Source organism: Oryzias latipes, chromosome 9, assembly GCF_053564925.1.
Source record: "Oryzias latipes strain Hd-rR chromosome 9, Olatipes_Hd-rR_3.1".
Taxonomy (NCBI): domain Eukaryota; kingdom Metazoa; phylum Chordata; class Actinopteri; order Beloniformes; family Adrianichthyidae; genus Oryzias; species Oryzias latipes.
Genome location: NC_136245.1, coordinates 2,190,144 through 2,216,547, shown reverse-complemented (window position 1 = coordinate 2,216,547; position 26,404 = coordinate 2,190,144). Strand labels below are relative to the sequence as shown.

The window sequence follows — 26,404 nt, the reverse complement described above, 5'->3', positions numbered from 1 at the left end:
TGTAATAAAATCAGGAATTTTTTAAATGTATTTTCCATTAGGAAAGAATATGCAGGTACAAGCTTTCAATCTGAGCTTGATAATGTAGCTGACCAAAGCAGTAAAGATGTAAGTAGCAACAGGTAAATCAGTGCACTATAGTCAGAGGCATTTTGTCATCAGGTAATTGAGCCCTCCTCCTTGCCTTCAGCACCGCCTTCACAGAGGTCTTCCATGGATTGCAGATCAAATAAATGAAACCATCAGAGTCGCTTCTCAATTGGTTGTTGTTTCCACAGTTCAGCACGTTGGTCTCCCCTGTCTCTGTGATCTGCCGTTGTTCCACCAGCTCCACAGACACCCTGTTGACTGGCTTGTCAAGGTGATCCTTGACCAGCAACTGCAGGAGCAGAAACAAGTTCACAAAAATGACAAAACCATGGTGCGGAGCTGACCAGGGAGCAACCTAAACCCTTACAATCTTGGGCTTTACCCTCTTTTGGTTGTTTTCTAATACGGGTAGGATTTATTGCTCTTCTTTCTCTTTCGGCTTTTCCCATCAAGGGTCGCCACAGCGAATCATCCTTTTCCACCTCATTCTATCATGAACATCTTCTATCCTAACATTAGCCAACTTCATGTCCTCTGTCAAGACATCCATGTATCTCCTCTTTGGCCGTCCTCTTGCCCTCCTGCCAGGCAGCTCCATCTCCAACATCCTTCTACCAATATATCCACTATCCCTCCTCTGAACATGTCCAAACCATCTTAGTCTGGCTTCTCTGACTTTGTCGCTAACACAGGCAACATGAGCCGTCCCTCTGATGTACTCGTTCCTTATCCTGTCTAACCTGGTCACTCCTAAGGACAACCTCAACATCTTCATCTCCGCTACCTCCATCTCAGCCTCTTGTCTCTGTCTCACTGCTACCGTCTCTAACCCATAGAGCAGAGCTGGTCTCACCACTGTCTTGTACACCTTTCCTTTGAGTCTTGCTGACACTCTTCTGTCACACAACACTCCTGACACTTTCCTCCACCCGCTCCAACCTGCCTGCACTCGCCTCTTCACCTCTTTTCCACACTCCCCATCACACTGAACTGTTGACCCCAAGTACTTAAACTCCTGCACCTTCTTCACCTCAGCCCCCTGTAACCTAACGCTTCTACCTTGATCCCTCTCGTTCAGACACATGTATTCTGTCTTACTATGACTGACCTTCATACCTCTTCTTTCCAGAGCAAACCTCCACCTCTCTAGCTGTTCCTCCACCTGCTCTCTACTCTCACTGCAGATTACAATGTCATCCGCAAACATCATTGTCCAGGGAGATTCCTGTCTTACCTCGTCTGTCAGCCTGTCCATCAGCATAGCAAACAAAAAAGGACTCAAAGCTGATCCTTGGTGTAGTCCCACCTCCACCTTGAACTCCTCTGTCTGACCTACAGCACATCTCACCACCGTCATACTTCTCTCATACATGTCCTGAACTACTCTGACATACTTCTCTGCCACTCCAGACGACCTCATACAGTACCACAGCTCCTCCCTCGGCACCCTGTCATACGCCTTCTCTAAATCTACGAACACACAATGCAGCTCCTTCTGACCTTCTCTGTACTTTTCCATCAACATTCTCAAAGCAAAAATGGCATCAGTGGTGCTCTTACGGGGCATGAAACCATACTGCTGCTCACAAATCTCCACCTTCTTCCTAAGCCTGGCTTCCACTACTCTTTCCCACAGCTTCATTGTGTGGCTCATCAACTTTATTCCTCTATAGTTGCTGCAGTTCTGCGTGTCACCCTTGTTCTTAAAGATCGGAACCAGAACGCTTCTCCTCCATTCCTCAGGCATCTTCTCACTCTCTAGAATCCTATTGAACAACCTCGTTAGAAATTCCACCGCTGTCTCTCCTAAGCACTTCCATACCTCCACAGGTACGTCATCAGGACCAACGGCCTTTCCGCTCTTCATCCTTTTCAGAGCCTTCCTAACCTCATCCTTTCCAATCTCTGCTACTTCCTGCTCCACAACAACCACATCTTCCTCCCTTCTTTCCCTGTCATTTTCCACGTTCATCAGCTCCTCAAAATACTCCTTCCATCTTTTCTGTACACTCTCCTGGGTTGTTAGCACCTTTCCGTCTCTGTCCTTAATCACCCTTATCTGTTGCACGTCCTTCCCATCTCTGTCTCTCTGTCTGGCTAGTCTGAACAAGTCCTTCTCTCCTTCCTTTGTGTCTAACCTGTCATATAGCTCATCGTAAGCTTTCTGTTTGGCCTTTACCACCTCTCTCTTCACTCTACGCTGCGCTTCCTTGTACTCCTGTCTACCTTCCTCAGTCCTTTCTACATCCCACTTCCTTTTAGCCAACCTCTTCCTCTGGACGCATTCCTGTACTTCCTCATTCCACCACCAAGTGTCTTTACCGTCTTTCCTCTTTCCAGATGACACACCTAGCACCTTCCTACCTGTTTCCCTGATAATCTCTGCTGTAGTTTCCCAGTCATCTGGAAGCTCATCCTGACCACCCAGGACCTGTCTCAACTTCTGCCTAAATTCCTCACAAGTTTCTTCATTCTGTAGCTTCCACCACTTGGTCTTCTTTTCTGTTTTCCCTCTCTTCTTCTTCCTGACCTCCAGAGTCATCTTACACACCACCATGCGGTGCTGTCTGGCTACACTCTCTCCTACCACCACTTTGCAGTCATTAACCTCTCTCAAATGACCTTGTCTACATAGGATGTAGTCCACCTGAGTACTCCTACCTCCACTTCTGTATGTCACTCTATGTTCCTCTCTCTTCTGGAAGTAAGTGTTGACTACAGCCATTTCCATCCTCTTCGCAAAGTCCACCACCATCTGTCCCTCCAGATTCCTTTCCTTCACACCAAACCTGCCCATCACCTCCTCATCACCTCTATTGCCCTCACCAACATGGCCATTAAAGTCTGCTCCAATAACAACTCTCTCTCCTCTGGGGATACCCTCTATGACCTCATCCAACTCACTCCAGAATCTCTCCTTCACTTCTAACTCACAGCCAACCTGTGGCGCATACCCACTGACTACATTCACCATCACCCCTTCAATTTCTAACTTTAGGCTCATCATCCTGTCTGAGACTCTTTTCACCTCTAGAACACTGTTTACAAACTCCCCCTTCAGAATCACACCTACCCCGTTTCTCTTCCTATCAACACCATGATAGAACAGTTTGTATCCTCCTCCAATACTACGTGCCTTGCTGCCCTTCCACCTTGTCTCCTGCACACACAGTACATCTACCTTCCTTCTCTCCATCATGTCTGCCAGCTCTCTGCCTTTCCCTGTCATTGTGCCAACGTTAAGAGTCCCTATTCTCAAACCTATGTTCCTGCCTTTTCCCTTCTCTCTCTGGCCACGGACCCTTCTGCCTCCCCTCTTTCTTCGACCAACAGTAGTCAAATTTCCACCGACACCCTGTAGGTTAACAGCATCGGTGGCGGTCGTTGTTAACCCGGGCCTCGACCGATCCGGTATGTCAAAAGTGTTGTGGATGATTCGCATGGTTATTTTGGCAATTTTTACGCCGGATGCCCTTCCTGACGCAACCCTCTCTATTTATCCGGGCTTGGGACCGGCACAGAGGCAACTGGCTTGCAACCCCCTGTGGCTAGATAGATGTGGGTAGGATTTATTGCAATGTCCTTAAATCATGACAGACCATCAAACATCAAGGTGAAGGTTCATTTTCCGTTTTCTTTACGGACCAAAGAAAAATGAAGGAATTCAGGAGTGCAGAGTAGTTTCTCTGTACCACACAGTGTACCACACAATACACCACACAATGTACCACACAGCGGTACAGAGTCAGAAACTGAGGCGAAACAAATGACTACATTTCACTTGTATTCTTTCTGCTGACCTTTTAGATGACCTCAGTTGTAAATTGATGCTTTATAAAAATATGTAATTGAAATATAAGAAGTGCATTAGACATTGAGACTTGCACAGAAGTTGACAATTGCCTTGTTTGCAAACATTTTTTCAGCTGATTTTTGGGAGGACAACTTGATAACTCAGTTAACAACTTCAGTTTTCTTATGATAGACTAAAACCATAGCTTGATTTCTTGAGAAAACGAGTAACTAAGTTGTGATAATGATCTTTGTTTTCTACCGAAAAAGTTTTTTTAATTGGAGATCATTGAGTTGAAATAGCAAGCAAAGGATTATTACTAATTGATTTATCATTGACTACTTCAGTCTTGGCCTAAAGTTTTAGTCACTTGCACCTGTAGAGGGGTATTAGTAAGGATAATGCAAGTTACACATACTTTTGATGTACGGGCGAAGCTGTTGTACGATGCTCCTAACGTAGCATTTTAGTCGTTAATGAGGTTTAATTACTGCCTCCTTACTGACAGCTAGCTCTAACTGTACTCTTAGAGAATCGTTAATGTTTTCTCAGAAGAACCAATTAAGTTGCAATCTTCAGAAAACAAAATAAAGAAAACATCAGCAGACATGACGGTTCTCGTCCTTATTGGATGAACTTTTTTGACATGAAAATGTTTTCAACAGGACACTTTAGAGAGTCCAGCTTCACCTCAATAACTGAACCGTTTGCAGTGGTTTCGACACTTGACTGGGCAATGAGGGAACTTCTTTTGGACTTTGTATTTTTTTTTGATTTTCAGTGCATGACCTTTATGACGGTCAGTGTACCATGGAGCTAATGTTTTTTTTCTGGTTTCAGACAAAATGGGCGGCAAGTGAACAGTTGCTTGTAGTGATGTTTGTGAGATGCATACACACATTTGTGTATTTCCATGACTGTTTCACGTATGTCTAACGGACTTTTCACACAAGTACCACAGATGTATAACTTTATATCATGTATACAGTGCACACATAACGTTAAAACTACATGATTGATGCACAAATCCCTATTGAATTGCATATAAACAGGGCAACAATCACAAACGGATCATGTTCTAAGTTGATTTGTAGTTTTTGTGGTTTATTAGTACTTCTTCCATGGTTTTAATGGGGTTAATTCAAGATAAGATAAAGATACGTTTTTATTTTGTATTCCTGATACATCTGTGAAAAATCACGTAAACACCAAAACTTTTCTCACTTTTTATATACGTATGACCAATTTTCATCCATGCAATATGTGAAAAATAAATGTGTGTGTGACATGGCCTTTAATTCTAACATGCAAAGAAAGAGTGGAAACCAAAGCTGCAGCTAATAACAGATTAAGCAAGGAACATCTCTGACTAGTCTGCAATCCCATCACAGAAGATAGTCTTGTGTTCATAGGAAACCATTGGACATCTATTTGGGCATTCAGCACAAACCTTGATGTTATACGGAAGTCCAGGTTTGATGAAAGGAGGAGTAGAAATTAGGCTTAGATGGTAAGGCGACTTGAGAAACTTCACTGAGGCAAACTCTGCTTCCTGACTGATGCCACCTGTGGGATTAAATAAGATTGTCATCAAGCAAAAGTCTTTGCTTCTTGGTTTAGATCAAAGGTGGAACAGGGTGGTGTTAACATACCTGTTTCTTCCTGTACCAACACTGCCATGTACAAATACTTTCCAACCAGGCTGCTGAGCTCTCTCGGTCCGTCATGCTTGCTCAGGACCTCCTGCATGTTTAAATTTACTTCCACTTCCCCAGAAGAAGAAAGCTACAGGAGACACACCATGTTTATTGTAACAACAAATGAGAAATGGGCCTACCTTAACACCTTTACATGTGATTTTTGAGAAAGGACTGCTGTCAAAAGTACTTTTTTGCATCCAATCATTTAAATTGTCAACATTGGGGTAAATATATGATGTAAAACTGTCTCCTGCTCATGCATCTAGATCTGAAAAGACATTTTTTACAGTCCAGATTACCGTAAATTCCGGATACAAAGCGCACCCGATTACAAGCCGCACCCTCCCATTTTCACGTGTTTAACTACTTTTATACATACACAAGCCGCTTCGGAGTACAAGTCGCATGTATTAGGCAACATTGCATGTGTTAGGCAACATTGTCATCCTGACAAATCACGTCGTGACTCCCAGAGTGAGTGTGATTCATAAGCACACTGTGGGTAGAGTCAGCTTTGCCTCACGATCATGTATTTGAGTGCACCTACATTTGCCAAACAGCATGGACCTCTATTCTGTTCACAAGTTCCTCAGTTATGTTTTTTTTTATTTTATTTTATTTTTTTAGTTTTTTTTTACTTATTGACAATCTAGGTATCATACATAAAATTACAAACAGTAACCATATAATCAACATTACATCCCTCAGTTATGATGAGGAAATTTACATCCGCGATCCCCCATTTCCCATGAGTCTTATGGGCTAAAGGCGGGGCCAATGCCCGGCTCGCAGCACTGTTGTACGTGTTTAAGAATGAGCAAGTAGCAGCAGTGCATGGAGGGGTGAACGGGTAAAGCTCTCCTTCCGCTTGTGTCGCGGCAGCATTATGGGAGTAACAGGGCTGGTTAAAAAAAACACACCAGTAAAATAAAGCAGCGGCGACTGAAAAGCGCGCGCTTCAGCGCGATACGCGCGCCTCAGCGCGGCGCGTGCATCAGAAATTTCCTTCTACAACAAACACTGTTGCTCCAAGGACGCCTCTGCGCTCCGCGCTCGCCCTGCGCGCTCCTTGTCTCCCCTTCCTATCTTCTCCGACACCTCTGGCCAGGGCGGCTCCAGGGAGGAGCGCTTCGTCCCCATTGCGCCGGTGGACGGAGCGAATCGTGTCTGTGCAGAGCAATCGGACTTAATACGTTTTTTGTATGAGGGGCGGATGCGTTGTTACATGTGGGAGCCATCAGACTGCCATCGGCCCCGCAGCTCTATGTGAAGAGCAGCAGCAGGAAAACATGTCTCCAGCTCACACGGAGGCTGTGAGCTTTTCAATGCAAAATTCCGCTCAGTCCTTAGAAACCGTAAAAACGATAACGTCGATTTGTGTTTCCGGTCGTGTCCCGACAAAATAAAGGCTGATGTTATTCAGCCTTTATTTTGTGGGGAGCCTGTTATTCCACATATTTACGTGCAGCCAGCCGAGTCACTATGACTCAGAGGTAAATTCACTCCGGAGCATGCGCTGTTCTCTCCGTCACACCAGCTGACCGGCTTTTCCAAACCCGTTGGTGATGGTGGATTTTTTCACGCTGCTTTTAACGATTGCTTTTAACTTGAAAGCTTCATCATATTGTAGCGGCGATCACGTGCATGTTGGGTCTAATGACACCAAAGGATTCTGGGATGCGGCCGGGCATGCGTGTTTCGTTTTGTTGAACCATGACTGAAGTGTCTAAGACCTGAAGGGAGGTCCATGCTGTTTGGCTGATTAGAGGTGTGTTGAAAAACAAATGGCTTGTTGCTTGGTGTTAGATAGAGAACACAAACCATTCACTGAGTCCGAAAGTACGTTCATGGCGGCCGCCAATTAAATCCATAAATTAGCCGCGTCACTGAATAAGCCGCAGTGCTGTAAGCGCAGGAAAAAAGTAGCGGCTTATAGTCCGGAAATTACGGTACGGAACAGAACCAGTTCAGGATCCTACAAGGATGTCCATTTGGGAAACCAAAAAACCCAAAAAGGATTTTTTAAATTATTAAGAGAATGATATAAGACTTTAGATAAACTGAATTTAAAGATATGGAGCCTGAGTCCAGAACAGCATGCATGAAGATGGAAAACTGAAGCCAAAGTTGAATCCTTCTCAGTTCTTGGACCAACAATAGGTGTGTTAATAAAAGTGATCAACTGAACAAACAACTTGATGTAGGGGTGTGTATTGGCAAGAGTCTGGTGATGCCAGTATCCCTGTATTTTACAGAAACATATTTTCTTTCTTTCTTTCTTTCTTTTTTTTAAAATATGACTTTGAAACTATCTCACATATCCCCAATATCAGTCCCTATGATAAATGCAAAACTGGGGTAGCCACACTTATTCATATGTACTGGTCTTGTCCATCTCTCAGAGGGTTCTGGATGGCAGTGTTTCAAACTTTATCCTGGATACTCAAAGTCTCGTTGCAGCCAAACCCTCTGACTGCTCTGTTTGGGATTACTGGAGAGGGGGTGACTCTAACCCGAGAAAAACGACAAACTCTGTCTTTTGCCTCCCTCTTGGCCAGACGCGCAGTCCTGGTTAGGTGGAAGAATGCTGCACCCCCGACTCACAAGCAATGTTTGGCAGATACCATGTCTAGTTTGCAACTTGAGAAGATTAGGTTCTCACTCAATCCTAAGAGCAGGAACTTTCAGGAGATGTGGGGCCCTTATCTGGAGACATTTCAGCAGATTTGGGAACGAGGCAACCAGGGTGCAATACCATGTCGAACATAGACCGGCTTCAAACTCATCTTGCGGTGCCAGTGTGTTGGTACCCAGCTGTTGGCTGTATTTTTTATTTTTTTTTATTTGTTAATTTTTATTCCTATTAATATTTTATTATTTTATATTTTAGTTCTGTCAAGTCCTGCTGTTTGCTATTGTGACTTTGCACTATGTATGTCTTTATGTCCTAGAAAAGTCAAATAAAAAGATTTTGAACATAAATATGACTTTGAAAAAACTCTACCTGAATTTCAATATGTCTTCCATTGTAATAAAATGATCCAATTCCGTTAATTTAACGATCACAATGTTAAGCACTCCAACTGTATCTCATATAAAAGTTGCTTTTAACGAAGCAAATACTTAGTGCTTTTATTTTGGTAACTAAAAATATAGAAAGGGGAACAGTCAACATTGTCTGATTATCACAACAGAATGTTTTTCAGTATAAGAAAAACAATAAAGAATGAATGTACCTTAACCAATAAGTTTCTGGTGAAATAAAGTGCTGTTTATTTTCAACATTGCTTAATGTAGCTTCTCCAGTGCTTTTAAACGGTACAGGAGCCTGAGAGGTGCTTCAAAAATAAAGGGGGGGGGGGGCATTGATTCTTTCCAGAAACAAAATAGTGGGATGATGAGGCAGCATGGCAGAACGAAGGAAACACTTTAATGTGACAAAGGTACTTTGTTTTCTCACGCAGAGGTAAACTAGTAACACTGATCGCCATGATGTCGGCCTTTTTACAGAGCGTTGTACACATCCCTCTGATCCATCAGGTCGCTAAACTGCAATCTATTACTGGGAAGTTTTGCAGAACTTTTGGCCCGCTTTGCCGATAGCATTTTAGCCACGCTGCTGCACTGCTGCACTGCTTCACTTCTTCACTCGTTTTTATCTGAGCCGCTAAAAAGCACCACAATCCGTTTTTATATGTTACTGGCAGCAACATGGCTCAGAGTTTCTGTTTGGTATCCGTCCCAAATAAAAACAAAGTAGTTCCTGTGTCATAATAACGAAACAAGCGGCTTCTAGCTGAGGTCTTCCTTTTGTCTTGTGTGGTGTAGAGCTGCTCCGTGTGTTCTGCTGCCCACTAGCGGTCAGAGGGTGAAGTGGACAAGAGTCAGACGCTGAAGGTCGCTCAGAAATAATCAAATGAATATCGTCCTGACAGCATTTTGAATCGATACAAGTATCGCCAAATAAAATACGGCGATATTTTGTCAAATTGATTTTTTCCTACACCCCTAACTTGATGAATAACTATGGAGGAATATTGAGATCATATAGGGAAAGGAGACTTCTATAAAAATATCTAACATTTCCTGTTTCAAAGTATAAAAGAGGACATCATAAACGTAACAGGCTACGGCTTACCCAGACAAATACCATCTGATGTTAAGATGACGTTGGTCAAACGCAGTGCTTTTACAGCGTATTTTCAAATTGTGGTCAGTCTCTAATAATAATTGATAATTCTTGGTACTTTATTTATCCCGCAATGGGGAAATTCTTCTCCGCATTCGACCCATCCCCTGGGGGAGCGGTGAGCTGCAGCCGAACTGAGCTCGGGAGGTTAAGGGGTCTTGCCCAAGGGCCCTCACTGGGTGATGTTAATTTCTTGCAATTGATATGATAATTGCCCCATTACCATTGTTCATTCCCCTCTGGTAATCAAAACCTGGATTTCTGAGTGGTAGCCTCTCACATTACCAACTGAGCTAGTAGTGGCCGGACTCCTTTAAGACCCCCCTCCCCCATGCACAGATGCATTTTGGGATGGAACAAACGCTGGTCTCCAATAGATGCCTGTCTCTAATAAATGCCGGCCCAGCTGGCAAATTTTTAGAATAAGCGCCTGGGCTACTATTTGAAGATACACTATGTTAAAATTTGAAAGAATCCAAATGTCCCCCTTGTAAGGATTCTGTGCTTAGTTTGGTTTTCCTGTTGTGTTCTTGGTTTTGGTTCTGTAGCTTGGAAGTCCATCTGCCGTCTGAGCCGTTCTATTTCTCTCTGAAGGATGTTATTTTTTTCCCATTCTGTCTCAAGTTCTTTTGAAAATGTTTCCTCTTTTTTTACAAAAGCCACCCTTAATTTTTCCTAATCTCTATGGAGGTCCTTCTTGTGATCTGTCTTTGATATCTTTTCTCACTTGGTTTGCCATTTCGGCCGTCCTCAAAACATCTGGATCTACATCTTTTTGAAGCCTCTCCAGTTCCTGTTTGATTTATTTTCCATCATTAATGCATTTCTCTGTCAGTTGTTTCTGTTTGGCCAGTTCTTGTTTGGCTTCTTGCAAATCTTTGGACAATTATTTGGACAATAAAATAATCTGCATGGAACGAGATTCAGCATGTCTCTCCAGAACCTGGCTTCCGTGAAAACTCTGGTGGGGGTTGACAGGCATGGCACGTGGCTGGGACTCCTGGGAAATATTTCTTCTGTAGAAATACTGCTGTCCCTAATGTGTTGAGTTGTTCCCCTATCAGTCACTCCTGGTTCATGTTGATCATCCACAGCTGTTTTGAATTCTGTCAATCACCCTCAGTGTCTGGTTTTCAGTTCATCCTTGTCAGGTCATCGGCTCTCCTCTGCTATGTTTCCTTTTTTGTTGCTTCCATGACTTTGTCATCTTTCAGTTTATTTATCATTATTTTAGTTTCTGTCACCATGATTATAAATGAATTTATAATCAAGATCAAAGTTGGGATCATTTGTGGCCTCAGAAATGTGTTCCAGAAACAGTTGAACAGGCACAGGGGTTTGTCTTTTCTTACCCTTTCTCTTTTAACCAGGTTGGGAATGATGAATGGAGCATTTTTTCCACTGACGTAGCCATAGCGGAGAAAGACTTCCCCATCAGCCACCGGAGCTCCATGAACATACCTGGAACAGGTAAAAACCTGTTACTCAGAGCCAGAAGGCATTTAAATCAAGTGTGAGAATGTCAGTGACGCACCTGGCAGATATCTTAAAGTCAAAACTGTTGAAGTTCGTGTCACTGATGAAGTTTAAACTGGGCTGCACGTTGATGTCAATACTGGGGAGAACTGATTCAAGAAAAAAATGGTTGATTATTGACATATGGAACTCTACAGAAACATGATGTGCTGCTCCATCTTACCATACTCTTTTACTTCAAAGTCGGTTACTGCTGTTGTTGTGAAGTCGTCTGAATAGGAAGCTTCAATCGTCCAAATTCCCAACCTGTAATCCCAGGAGCATCAGTGAAAATATCCCAAAGTTGCACCATATTCTGGGAATGCAGAATTTTCTTGGTCTTACTTTGGTTTGATGGGGATTTTGAAGCGTTTTTGCATCGTTGGGATTCCGTTATTTATGTCAACCATCTCTACAACATCTACTGTCACTCTGTCAGGGTCCTGTGTGTGACAAGTATACTCATGTGAGCCGACCTTGAAGGGGAAAGGACGGGAAACAGGCCGTGCTATCTCTGTTTCCTTCAGCTGATCATGGAGACCATCACCTTGAAGGTCAAGAAGACGCTGCGATTGGCTGGCCTCAGCTCCTGGTTCATGGAGAAGGCTCTCACTTTGACTGGATGAGGAAACAAAACAAGCAGCTAACTCCTTTTTCTTAATGACCAGCCTTCAATGATTCATCATTACAGGTGTTTGGCATCGTACAGATTTTCCAGTACAGTGTGATTAAATAGCAAAAGAAAAGTTGTACGTTTCTAATAAAGAAACAAAACGGAAATCTAAACTTGTCAAAACTTGTTGTTAAAACTTGTTGTACTGTAGACACTTAAATATCCGTATCGGCAACTATGAGCTATCGGCCACAGTTGAAGGGGAATATCGGTTATTCATATCAGCCGGAAAAATTCATATGGGCCAATCTCTACCCTTAAGCCAGGGGTGTCCAAACTTTTTGCAAATAAGGCCAAATTGTTCAGGTGAAAATATTTGGGTGTCAACCACCGGCAGGATATTCTTTTGAATAATTTTAAAGACATTAAATGCAAATGAACTATTTAATTAACATATTATTGCAATGTCATAAAAACAAACATGTCCAAATAGATTTTTTTACCTAAATTACTGTCAATGTGTCTTTATTTTTGCACCATTCTGTCCCTGTTATCTTGTGTCTCTTGGTATTGTGTCTTGACTTGTTAGAAAGACATTGCTTCATTTTTCACTCAAAATCTGCCAATTTCTACTTGTCCTGGAAGTGGAGGCTCTCACTGTCAACTTTTCTTATTTATTTACAGTTAACATTTTAGAAATGAGCTAGAAAGTGTTGCCACAGGTTTACAACGGTTTAAGACATAATTTAGCCAACCACATTCAAGAAATTGTGCACACAGTTTTAGAAAATGGTGCATATAAATAATTTGATGAAAGGAACCCGTAGGCCGATGTGGGTACCGCATCGACTCGGGCCGCCGGATGTTCTCGGGGTCCTTTGGGGGTCCTTCGACCAATGATGACGTCACCCCACGGTAACACCAGTTGGACAAACTACTTAGCGAGCGATTTTACGTTTAGCGATTATACTACTTAACGACGTCGTACCCATCTAAGGAATTTTTGAGGATTCGTTTTGGGTTTGAAGAGAATGACTGCAGGTTTTGTTTGAATGACATTGAGACGGTGGATCGTATATTCTTTAACTGTGGAATTATAAAAACATTCTGGGATGCGTTCTGCTTTTGGTATTCTTCCAAAATTGCAATTCCAGTTCATTTACACTCAAAAAATGTTCTATTGGGTGTGGTATCATACAATAGACCAGAAAATACAGTTCTTAATATCCTGATATTGCAAGGTAAGTTTTAAATGCACAAAAATAAATTTTTGAAGACCAAACCACTTTTTATAACATTTCATAAAGAGCTCTGTTTTTAGACTATTTAGATTGGTTCTATGTTCCTTTATTTTATTTTTATTTTACTTAAGTTTTTATTTATTTGTGTGTTATGTTCATTGTTTCTTTTTTTCCCCCTCTATTCTTTATTTTCTATGTTAATATGTTATGTTTGGCAATGGTTACTGATCTTCGAGGTAATATTGATTACATTGTTATTGTTCGTTATTTAATGTATGATACCGCAATTGTCAATAAAGTTTTAAAAAAACTTAGCGACATTAACTCATTGGTCATGGCAACTTGCAGCCAATCAAATAGTGTGACATCATAATTTGTCGAAGGACCCCGAAGGACCCCGAGAACATCCGGTACCCACACCGGTGGAAATTTGAAAGTAAGCCAGATTTGGCCCACGGGCTGCACTTTGGACATGCCTGGCTTAAAGTGACCATAGGAGCCTCAAGGAAACTGCAAGACACACCTGCGGTCCCCTTTAAGATGCAATCACTCCTCTCCGCAACCCAAAAATCCACAGCACCCACCAATCCCCGTACAGGTGCATGTCACTAAGGCGCATGCATGTGTTTGTTCCTCTAAGAACATTTTGTGCATATTGCACAGATGAAAACTGGTCAGACGTGAATCTACGTGGAAATGTGAGAAAAGTTGTGGTCTTTACAGATGTGTCACAGATGTGTCAGGAATGAACCACATTAAAACCACAGAAGAAGTACCAATAAACCACGCAAAGAACACGTAAACCAACACTGAACATGAGCCGCGAGATTATTGAGCTGTTTATCTGCAATTCATTAGTGATTCATGCATCAATTCTGTAATTTCAATGTGATATGTGTGCCGTATACGTGACACAAAAGTTATGCATTGGTGGTTCATGCGTGAAAAGTCTGTTAGACAAACGTGGAACGGTCGTGGAAAGTCACAAATTAGTGTATGTACCTTGCAAAAATCTCACAGGTGTGTAAAATTTACGTTATAATTGCGTATAAACTACGTAGAATACACATAAACAGCGTAATTCTCAACCAACCAAAAATTTAGAAAAGCTCAAACTTTTCACGTAAAGACCTGTCGGTCGAAACCCTCGATGGACATCTGCGCACATCGACGGATAACGAACCCAGGAAACATTTATGAATGACATATATCATGCATGCATCACGAAAGACCGACATTTCATACGTGGGAAATGTGCAAAATGTATGTTGGGACATGGCCTTCAGGGCTGCACAGTCAGTCTGGGACCATCGGCGCCACCTACCATTCTGATGTGGCGTGTACAGAGGTTTGTCGGTTTGGATGAACATGAAGCCGTTGGAGCGACTTATTGGGACAAAAACGTGATTGTTGATCTCATCTGACTGGACATGAAGAACGACCTTTTGGATGTCCTTTGTCAGCACGTTTGGATAGAGCTAAGGAGACAAAAACAAATGGCATCATAAGAAAAAACAATCTTTGGAATGATCCGCATCAGTTTGTGCCTAGCTCTTTCTCACCTGAACATTGGCTAAAGCCTGGAACTTGTTGTTGGCATTTAGGGTCAGGACATCTCTGGACAGAAGCTTATGATTTGGAGCCATGGAGTCTTTCAGGAACACAAAGACCGTCACCTCCCTCGTGTAACCAAACAGCTGAACAAACACGGTCTCTACCGCGTCCACGCGGAACGAGGAGGGAGCTGTCACCAGATACCTGAGGAGGAAGATGGCTTTTTAACATCACTTTGTTTCTGTGAGTCACAATGGAGAGAAAGGTCAGCTTTACTAAGCTGGTGGAAACACAAACTCGTGAAAAAATACACAAATAAATGACAACTGTTCCATGGGGACACACTGGAATTGGCTTTGCAATAATATCACACAAACTCCTAACATTTGACCAAAATTCATCAGTTTTATAATATTTAGTCTGAGTTTGCAGAAAACCTCTTCTAGTCTGTTCTGAGCTGTAAGATTTTGAGATTTCAGAAAGCTGATGAGGATAATCTGACCCTACTCTGACTCATCACACACAGGCAGACAGGAGAACGCCATCCTCAGGTATAAGGATCACCATGTCAACAGCTCAACCAAAACCCCATGCTGGTGAAAGGAAAAACTCAAACTTGTCTTTACACTAGAATGGAATCAAATAGGGCTTCACAGTGGTGTAGTGGTGAGCACTCTGGTTCAAAACCTAGTTGAGTTGTTTTCGTGTGGAGTTTGCGTGATATCCTCGTGCATGTGTGGGTTTTCCACAGTCACAGAACAGCCTTCATGGGTTCATCCCTGTCCCTAATTGCATGTGAGTGTGTGGTTGTGCAGCCCTGCAACACACTGGGGATGATCCACCTTCATCCAACAGTGACTGGGATAGGCTCCAGCAACCATGTCACCCCAAAAGGGATTTAGTGAGTTTGAAAAAAAGGATGGGTAGAAAAAAACTAAAAGAATTCTGCAGCCAGAGGTTGTTGCTCATTAGTCTGATAAAAGACATGTCCACAGACTATGAGCCGTCCATCCATTTGCCAAACCCACTTATCGGTTGCCGGAGCCTATCCCAGCTACTGTCGGGTGAGGGCAAGGGGCAATCTAAATACACATTCACACCCAGGGACAATTTAAACATATCTATTGGCCTCAAAAGCATTTTTTTGGACTGTGGGAGGAAACTGGAGTGACACACATGCACAATAGAACCAAGATGGGATTCTAACCAGGTCCTTCTTGGTGTCAGGTGAGAGCGCTAGCCACTACGCCACCGTGCAGCCCACCAAGTGTCATCCTACTTTGTGAAATTGTTCAGCCTATTTTAGCTAGTCTGAACTTTTTCTGGATTCCAGCTTAGCACCCTTCTGAAAACAGGCACACAACAGTCATCTGTGGCTGCACCTGCAGTGTTGAACTCTGTCGCCCCCTGCTGGTTGTATAATTAAATGCAACCAGCGGGAGAGAAAATAGACTCACTGGATTTGTGTGTCTGCAATTCTTGATTTGCACTCAAACAATACATTTTGTGCATAAATGTGTACTTCAAATTCCTATTCACAGAAATCTTTAGTACACACTAATTGCCTGACACACACAAAACCAAAAATATGCACAGATCAGAGTTAAAAGTGCACAAGAAGTTGTGAGACTTTTCACGTCTCCAGGTTTGTGAAGAGATGATGCGTTTAAATGCTGCTAGAATGCTGGGTCGTCAGAGTTTTCTGATGGACTTCATTCTTGTTTTGTTTTTTAAAAACAAACTATCTTAAGAAACCATGATCACCCAATAAGTATCTGCAAAAGTCAAAGGTCCCTGAGCCGCCTGAGGATTCCAAGCAGAAACAAGACACTGCAAAAATGATTCCAGACCAGATTTCTTCAAAGATCAAAGATTTTTTAGATTTTAGGATCCACAGAGCTGCAAACGGGAACTTTAGAATTTGGAATCCCGTCCAAACCTCTATGAGGGCAACACTAGGATGATGATAGCAATTGACTCACGATTTGGGCTGTGCCTGTGTCCTCCAGCAAAGGCAGCACACACACAGGAGTAGAACACACACCTTCATCCTGAGGAGCCGCTCTGAGCTCCACAGACACAACACTGACTGAGAAGAGACCCTGGAACGGAGCTACATGATGGCGGTTATCGATCCGCTCTGCTGCCTCAGAAAACAGGACACAGAGGGGAGGTTTGTTTGTGAAAGTTTCAAAGGTTAGTTGACACAGCCTGTGTTTTCTCTTCTTTCCCAACATGGTACATTCCAAGGTTTTCTACAATCAGAAAAGTCAAGTTCAGATTTATTTTTTTATTTTCTCTTTGCTCCGCTGTAGAAAATAGGCAAACTCATGAAACAAAGTGTTGTTGGCATCCTCTAGAGGAGGCAAAATGAGTCAAACATGTAATGCAGCTGTAATTTTTCTGGCCTAATGTTTTCTGCTGTAATTATTCTGAATAAAAAAATGAACACAACACTTGTGTTTTTTTGCCCCCATTTGTTATAAGATGAGCTCAAAGATCTGAAACATTTTCTACAAACACAAAATAACCGTATTCCTCAAATATTGCTCACATATTCTGTGACAGGGAGCACTTCTCCTTTGCTGAGAGAATCCATCCCACCTCACAGGTGTGCCGTATCAAGACGCTGATTAGACAGCCTGATTATTGCACAGGTGTGCCTTAGACTAGCCACAATAAAAAGCAACTCTGAAATGTGTCGGTTTTTATTGGGTGGGGGTGGGGGGGTCTGGGGACTCAGAAAACCGGTCAGTGTCTGATGTGACCACCAGGAACACGCTGTCGGAAACACAAATCCAGAGCATCCAAAACACTCTCAACGTCACGTCCGGTGAGGATCCATTATCCTGCTGCAACATGAAGCCATGCATTATCCTGCAGCAAATGTAATGTTTAAAGAACCAAATAAACTTGAACCTAACTTAAACATAAAGGTAAGCTTGGACATGAAAAAGGTTTGGACTCAGGAGGAAAGGTGATTATTCTTAATCATCGGGAGGCAGCCACCATGTTCACCAACCCGCAAAAGCTCAGGATAAACTGGAGCTGACGTACAGTTCAACATCGATGTCCGTCTCATGGCTGACAGAAACACCACTAAATGTTCACATGATGATGCAACACACATCTCTAACCTCAGAGTCAAAACATTACATCACATTAATACACGAAACACACAACCTACACAGACTTGATTGGATTCAAGCAATAGTTTTACGTCTGAGCTCGTCTACATGCTGCCTTGATGTGTTACCCACTAGATTTCTAAAGTCTGTCCTGAACAGTGTGTTGCCATCAATTACTCAAATAGTTAACATGTCTCTTCAATCTGGAATATTTCCAGAGGCCTTAAAAACTGCAGTCATTAAACCTCTCCTGAAGAAAAGCAGTCTTGATCCCACTGTACTGAATAATTACAGACCTATCTCTAATCTGCCATTTTTAGGAAAAGTCCTTGAAAAAGTTGTCTACCAACAGCTTACTGATTTTCTCTTATTAAACAATTCATTTGATGTTTTCCAGTCAGGTTTTAGACCCCATCATAGCACAGAAACTGCTCTTATCAAGGTAACCAACGACATCCGCCTGAACACTGATGATGGCAAAGTCACTGTCTTAATCCTGCTAGACCTGAGCGCTGCCTTTGATACTGTTGATCATGGGATCCTTTTGCACAGACTCTAAGACTGGGTTGGCATCTCTGGATCTGCACTAAGTTGGCTCAAGTCTTATCTGGAAGACAGGAAATATTTTGTTGAAATTGGGAGTTGTGTCTCAGACTACATGGCCTTGACTTGTGGTGTGCCCCAGGGATCGATCCTGGGACCCCTTCTGTTCAACCTCTACATGCTGCCACTAGGGCAGTTAATACGCAGTAATAACATATCTTATCACAACTATGCAGATGATACTCAGATCTATGTGTCACTGACAACAGGTGAATATGGGCCGGTGGATTCTCTCAGCCACTGCCTCCAACAGATCAGTGCGTGGATGCAGAACAACTTTCTCCAGCTAAACTCAAACAAGACCGAAGTTATTGTTTTTGGCCCACAGAAACAAAGAGAAAGTGTCAGCAGCTACCTTCATTCTCTGTCTCTAAAACCCTCAAATCAAGTCAGAAATCTAGGGGTAATCATGGACTCTGACCTGAACTTTAACAGCCATATCAAGTCAGTAACATCAGCGGCATTTTATCATCTGAAAAACATTGCCAAAATCAAAAACATAGTGTCAAAGCCAGACCTGGAGATACTTATTCATGCATTTGTCTCCAGCAGGTTAGACTACTGTAATGGCCTGCTCACCGGCCTGTCCAAACGAGCTGTAAAACAGCTTCAGTACATCCAGAATGCTGCTGCTGGAGTCCTGACCAGAACCAGGAAGTATGATCACATTAGTCCTGTGCTCAGGTCTTTGCACTGGCTCCCTGTACCTCAAAGAATAGACTTCAAAGCAGCTCTGCTTGTGTACAAGTCTCTCCATGGCCGAGCACCAAAGTACATCTCTGACATGTTAGTGCCATATGAACCATCTCGTACTCTGAGGACCTCAGGGACCGGCCTCCTGTTGATTCCCAGAGTCAGAACTAAACAAGGGGAATCAGCGTTTCAATATTCTGCAGCTAAAATCTGGAACAGCCTCCCTGAAGGCGTAAGACAGGCCTCTTCTGTGTTCATGTTCAAATCTAGACTTAAAACATTTCTGTTTAGCCGTGTATATGACTGAAAGGTCCTATCTGCACTTTTCTTTCCTTTCCTTCCTTTATTTTTAAATCAATTTTCAATTTTATTTTATTTTATTTTTTTTCTTTTAAAGTAAATTTTACGTTGATTATTTCAATGATGTATTGTGATTTTAATGCATTTTTCTGTTTTGTGAAGCACCTTGAATTACTTTGTGTACGAATTGTGCTATACAAATAAACTTGCCTTGCCTTGCTTTACCAATTGTTTTTTTAGAGCTTTTAATTCAGCAGGTACGGTGTCCCAGAACTGTGGGCCTTTTACTGTGAATGGGCTTTGACTTCACTGCCACTCTTAACAAATCCCCCTGAACCTTTTAACAGTGGACTTTCAGCGCCATAGTTGACATTCTTTCAACTACCGTAACTTTTCAACCATTGACGCAAATAATGTAATTCTGGTGGATTTTGTTGCAGAGAACAGCAGCCTGGTGTTGCTATGCAACCTTTTACATCAGTGAAGAGTTTATGTAATCTACGTAAATCAGCTGAGTCTGTCGTGGAGAGAAAAGCAGCTCTGTGTCATTGTGCAACACTTTACGTTAGTAATGAGTTCGATATCGTTGCATAGCCGATATGAAAAGCGGCTTTTCTACTTTATAATCAGCTAATTCACTGCGATCGCGTAAAGCAGGGGTGGCGAACACGCGGCCCTTGAGACGCATGCGGCTCTCTGCCCCATGAGCATCATCATCATATCATCATCATATTGGGGCGATCCGGGGTTAGCCCTGCCTTTTGCCCCTAAGACTCATGAGAAGTGGGGAATTGTGGGTGCAAAGTTCCTCACCATGAGTCAGGGGGCTGTTCAGGGGGCACAATTCACAGCCATGCTGTTTCGCTGTTTCAGGGTGTAGTAACGTATGGAAGCATTGTTGGAAAGGGGCAATTCAAGCTACTCATTAGTTTGCTTATTCTTCTTTGATATCGTGCAAAGTCGGTTGATGGAACAGACTTGGACGTGTTGCGAAAATAATTTCGTTAAACTGAACCTCATTTCATAGGTAATTCACTTTTATACAACTATCAAATCCATCAGAGAGTATTAAAAATAAGTAATAAAAAGACAGCTGGGCGGTGTGGGTGTTCTGCTCTCGACACATAAGCGACCGCCAATCATTTGCATGAGTTTACGCCCGATGCCGGAAAAAATGACTAAACATTTGATGTACGTGCAGACCGTTACCCGCATATTCAAAATGGTGAAATTCAGAGTATAAAGAGAAACACATGACATTTCTGGAAGAACGGGAAGATTCTTACTTTTTTACTGAACAGAATGGCATCACTATGTTTATTGTTATGAGCTTTTGGAAGTAGTAAAATAGTTCATGGCAAAAAAGAACTAAACGTATCCCGGGGAAAATTAAAAACTCTTCCTGATCTGACACAAATTGTCTCCTTTTTTAACAAGTTGAAGCTTTTCAAAGTGCACAGACACCTGACTGAGCATGCCTGTGTGAATAATGTGGCGACCAGGGGGTAGCCCCTCCTTCAGCCCCTAAGACTCATGGGAAGAGGGGAATCTTGGGTGTAAAACCATCAGTGAGGTGGCTATGAGCAGTTTAAACTACACCTACCTCCTGTCCTCATACTGCTTCTTCTTACCTTACAATAGTTAGGGTAATAGTTTTTCTCTTTTGGTTTACTGGATTTTCTCATCCATCACGTTATTCCTTTGCCTTGAATTAACTGATCCAAGAAAACCTTACATTGTCTTTTCTGTGTTTTACATGAATTACACATGTTTTCAAACATTCAGGCGGCATTTTCAAATCACAGGAACAAGAGAACCATTCCTCAACATCTTGCCCTGATCACGCATGTTCTTCCTCCGTTAGCATGCTGTACAGGATTGACAACACAGGACTTTCCCCTGATGGTGCAAAGGTTCCCCATGACTCTCAGCCCTTTTCTCCCATCATCAAGTGCATCCGATTAATGACACGGTTTTATCATCCAAAAACTGAATCTGTTGTAGTATCAGCTGCTGCTTTGGTTTCTGCAGTGGGCTCTCCTAGAACAGTATCTTACAATCCTAATACATGTAGATGTTCAGGTAGCCTTCCAAAGCTTGGACAGGCTTTTCTCTCCCATCAAATACTGTTTAAGTCAAAGCAACTCTCTGTATCCGCATTGATTTGTGATGTCGTCTAGCTGTTAGCTTGCTATCTTTTGTTCTTCCTTCAGGGATAAACTCATCTACCAGTTTGTGAGCAGAACCACAGGAATGAACTTTGATGTTTGTGAGCAAACAGGGGAAGTAAACTCCACAGGGTTCTGGTTTCAGAAGACTATCTAAACAGCCTGGTTGGGTTCTTTGGACAACAACTAGAAGTTTTGCAATTTGACCTGGGGCCTGTTGCACAAAAGTAGGATAAGGGATTAAGCCAGGATATCTTGGTGATCCTGGCTCAATTGATCCCCAATCCGGTTGCACTAAAGCTGGATAGGGGGCAGGAGGATATGTTATGGTATAAATAACCATGGAGATTTATTCTGTGGCGCTAGCCTGCTCCAGACCAGGCTAAATTCCAGGATCTATTTAATCTCATCCCTAATGTCAGTCAGCAGTCGCCACAAATGGAAACCAATAGTTATTCCACTGCTCACTATACATTGTTATCACATATAACTAGACCCACTGTCATTATTTAAGCGTTCGTGATCATTAATTTAAATCATTTTGGATAAATAATGAGTTTTAGACGATGTTGCTATCATTAAATAATTTATAGTTTCCCATAGACTATAAGGCTATATATAAAATGATAGAATATTAGGGCCACAGAGGTAAAAAAAGACATAATATTGTAACCAGTTGTTTTAAAGGAGGACAGTTGACAAAATGACAGATGTGGGGCATTTCGTGAAATTGTACTTCAGTATGGTTTCATAAAAGACATGCTGATGTGCCAGAATATGAAGCATCACATTGTCATAACTATCAAAACTGTAAAAAGAACATGTTGCTTTTCTGCAGAAAGAACCAGCCTCATAAATTTATGACTTTATCCTTTTTCCTCAGTGGGGCCCTAGTACTCTGTCATATAAACAAATACACATTCCATATGAATATGAAAATACAATGTGTAACATTATGTTCCTTTACTGAATAAGGATAAAACAAAGCAGGTAAACTTCACTCAAAAAACGTTCACTTTGAATGAACATAAAAAAATTATGGAAATGATTTCCACATGATTAGATAGCGTTACTTGAACAAAAATGAATCAAATTTGTCCTACTTAATATACTCACGTTCAAACTAATAAGTTTAAGTTGATTCAATTTAAATGCTGCAGTTGGACCCAACTTTAAATTAATATTGTTGCTCACTCTCAAAAGATAAAAGTTGATCCAAATTAATTGAATCACTTCAATTCGTCACACCTCATTAAATTGAGTTTATTCAACTTAAATTTGTATGACTACCTAACACAATTTATGTTGATATAACTTAATTTTTTGCTTTAATTTTATTTATACATCTGACATTGATAATGTTTTCGAAAGTTACAGCCAATAACTTTCACATCAAAGACATGAAATACGCAGCAAAGTCCCACATCACAAGACAGGAGTTCCAATACCGCGATTTCTACCTTAAGCATAGTCACATTAATATTATGCTGCACAAGGGGGTTGGTCATCATCCTCTCCCACACTCTAACACATGGTGCAGAAAAAAAAGAACCATAACAGTTTAAATCACTAGTTAAAACAGAGTAAAACAGCTAGACAATAAAACCCGTGGACAAAAATAATCTTAATTATATCTTTTACCTCCTCGTATGCCTCCATGAGGATTTGTGCTTCCGACGGGGAAAGGTACGCGACTCTAGTTGCCATGATAAATCAGTGAATCTGTGATCTGGGTCTATTTGAGTGACCCGTGAGCGCGCACCTATCCAGGATTGGTTACACCTGGCTTGATGAATCCGTGTCTGCTCATCCTGGCTTGGTCTTTGTGCAACCAATTAAGCCTGGACGCACATGTTTTGGCTTCATTGAGCTCAGCTCAGTCATTTATCCTGGATGTCTTAATTCTACTTTTGTGCAACAGGCCTCTGGTTTTAGATTGTGTAAACATTGCTTGTCAACAGTAAAACTGCAAGCAACTGTATTTGATTCATGCCTTTTATAGAGGTGGGGATGCTGTCACATGTGGGGTCAGGAGGGTGCAGTTTTTAGTTTCACCAAAAGGTGTCATCACGGCTATACACAAGCTTCGAAACAAGTCAGCTGTAAATAACAGCAAGCTTCAATATTCTTCTGTGTGAACTGAAAAAATATAACTACATTTAGTTTTATTCCATGAATGTTAAAGTATATTATTTTATCATTGGGTTGAAAAATTGACTTCAAAACGGACATCAGTCTGTCATTGTTGCAATGCTAATACAAACACCACAGACATTGTGTTCCATAGGCAGACGGCTGGGGCCTGTTTCAGAAAGGAGGTTCAACCAACTCTGAGGTTAAACTTGAACTCTGAGTTGGTCAATCGAGAGATTAACAACTCTGAGTTTTCTGTTTCAGAGAGGCTGATCGGAGTTTGGTCAATCAATTCTGAGTGGACTGATTCGGAGGTAAGCGTCCGCACCGCGACTATAAGAAGCCATTATCAATGGAGCACAGATATTGCGAGTCACCATGGCAACCGTGGAAAAAAAGAGGTCTGCATATGTTTCGCCAGCTGAACTTGACGTGCTGCTGCAGAGTTACAGTGAATATGAGCACATATTCCAGAAGAAAAGCAACACCGCTGCATCTGCAAAACAGAGACAGTTAGCGTGGGAAAACATAGCTGCTCAAGTTAATGCCTAAGTTTGCATTTAAATCATTGTTATAAAATATTGGCTGGAATGACTTTTTAAATAGCGTAAGGTGTGAAATAAAAAATGGTGATATTTAGGTGAACTTTTGAAGTGTTATTCCTGGTGTAATTGCATGAAATGCTGCATAGTGTACAGAACCAATCTGGGGGGAAAATGCATTTAACGTCGGTAATGTTTAGAGGACTTTTTTGTTAACCTTCCCCTCTCGCAAACGTTGGTCAGTTTAATATTAATACATGCAATTGTGTTTTTAAAAGTGAACTTATGTCTACCCTTGTATTGATCAAGTGGTATAGGTTTAAATGGGATTAAGAAATTAAGCAGTGCTAGCAAATTGTGTTTCCAAAAAGTAATTGTTACATTGATCTAATTCAATGTCCCTGATTTCATTTCCATGTAGATGCAATCCTGCTGGAATTAAAAGAACATGGCAGCAGCTAAAAATGAAGTATAAAAACATAATTCAATCAGGTCAAATGTGAGCATGTCATGGATGTCGGCTTCGTTGACAATATTTGACATATGAAACATCTACATAGCAATACATATCTAATGTTGTTTTCATTGTATATATGTAATTGCCTGCAACGAAAAACGGTAACGCTCAAACAAAAACGTGTGGGGAAATGACACAAAATCGAGTCTAGGTCTCAAAATCCTCGCACGACGTAAATGTAATTCTCTAGGAATTAATGCAGCCTCCTCGTCTATTGGGTCCTCCAAAAAAGGACAAGCCATTCTTTTCACTTGTCTCTGTGTGACGGAAATTTGGGCAATGAAGGTTAAAGCGAAAAATACCGCTTCGTCTTTAAAAAGGGGAGGGGACCGGCAGAAACTTTGAGTTTAGAGGATAAAACCTGCTCCCGACCAGGTTAGGTTCACAGCATAAGTAACCATGGACACTGACTCCGAGTATAAGTTACCTCTCTTTCAGAAACGGGTTTGACTTACTCTGCTTTCTCTGGTTTAACAAACCTCCCATTCTGAAACGGAAAACCCAGAGTTTCCCTGATTCCAGGGTTAACGCACTCAGAGTTTACACTTAACCTCCTTTCTGAAACAGGCCCCTGGATCAGTGAATGATGTTGTTGTATGTCGTGTTGTTAGTCATGTTTGTGGTTGAGTTGTTGCCCATGTTGTTCTTGTTGCTGGATGTGTTGTCGGTCATGTTGTTAGCCCAGTTGAAGGTCTTGATGGCTGTAGTGTTGGTACTGTTGTTAGTCTGGTTTCTTGTGCAGTTGGTTGTGTTGATGGTCTTGTTGTTGGTTGCATTGTGGGTCATGTTATGGTTTTTTTGTTGATCATGTTGACGGCAAGTTGTTGTTTTTGTTGGTGGTTGTGTTGTTAGTCATATTGTTAGCCCAGTTGTTGATCATGTTAAAGGTCCTCGTGTTGTGTTGGTATGTTGGTTGGTATGCTAAAAAATTATTGATTTAACAATTATCCGTCCATTATTTTTCTGTGACGCCGATGGGATTTCACGAAAAAATGGAAGTAGGTGGGGCCTTCAAAACAAAAATACACATTACATACATTAACACTGTTTTTGGGAATATTCTTTTACATCTTAAACATTACCTCTTATGAAATGAAAGGTATCCTCAATCAAAGGAAATGTTAAACAATAATAAATAAAACAAGTAAACTGGGTCATTTACAGCCAGTCCATCACAGAACCACACACACATATTCACATAAACAGCTACACACACACACACACACACACACACACACACACACACACACACACACACACACACACACACATGACCTCATAACTCACAATGTCCTCTTAGTGTTGCATGTATTGACGAAAAATGTCCTTATAAACCATAAAAGTCAACATGAACCAACACACACACTGACACCTTCACACACTTAACCCTTGTTCTGTCCTATGGGGTCAAGATGACCCGATACTTACATTGACGTGTTCTCCCTACCATGACAAAGGTGGATAAAGGTGGAAAGATTTCATGTAATCCATGGACACCAGTGAAGATCACAAATCATTGAAGAAAAAAGGTTCAGAGCACTGTCTAGTGGGTCTACATGACCCAACTCCCAACGTTAAAGTGCCTAGGATAGCAACAAGGTTAAAGGGACAATTTAGTCATAAAA

The 26,404-nt window shown here is 41.7% G+C and overlaps 1 protein-coding gene across 1 annotated transcript in view; it reads right to left on the bottom strand.

The window, feature by feature from the left end:
• Positions 1 to 16,854, bottom strand: part of c5 (complement component 5) — a 44,079-nt gene extending 27,225 nt beyond the window's left edge. Inside the window, exons 1-11 of the mRNA XM_011479715.4 lie at positions 16,678 to 16,854; positions 14,704 to 14,899; positions 14,466 to 14,619; positions 11,835 to 11,905; positions 11,633 to 11,730; positions 11,472 to 11,554; positions 11,307 to 11,397; positions 11,125 to 11,233; positions 5,536 to 5,668; positions 5,334 to 5,449; positions 185 to 379 (exon numbers count right to left, since the gene is read on the bottom strand). Coding sequence (XP_011478017.1) covers positions 185 to 379; positions 5,334 to 5,449; positions 5,536 to 5,668; positions 11,125 to 11,233; positions 11,307 to 11,397; positions 11,472 to 11,554; positions 11,633 to 11,730; positions 11,835 to 11,905; positions 14,466 to 14,619; positions 14,704 to 14,899; positions 16,678 to 16,745 — 1,314 coding nt within the window. The 5' untranslated portion in view covers positions 16,746 to 16,854. The remainder of the gene's footprint in view (positions 1 to 184; positions 380 to 5,333; positions 5,450 to 5,535; positions 5,669 to 11,124; positions 11,234 to 11,306; positions 11,398 to 11,471; positions 11,555 to 11,632; positions 11,731 to 11,834; positions 11,906 to 14,465; positions 14,620 to 14,703; positions 14,900 to 16,677) is intronic.
• Positions 16,855 to 26,404: the final 9,550 nt, after the last annotated feature.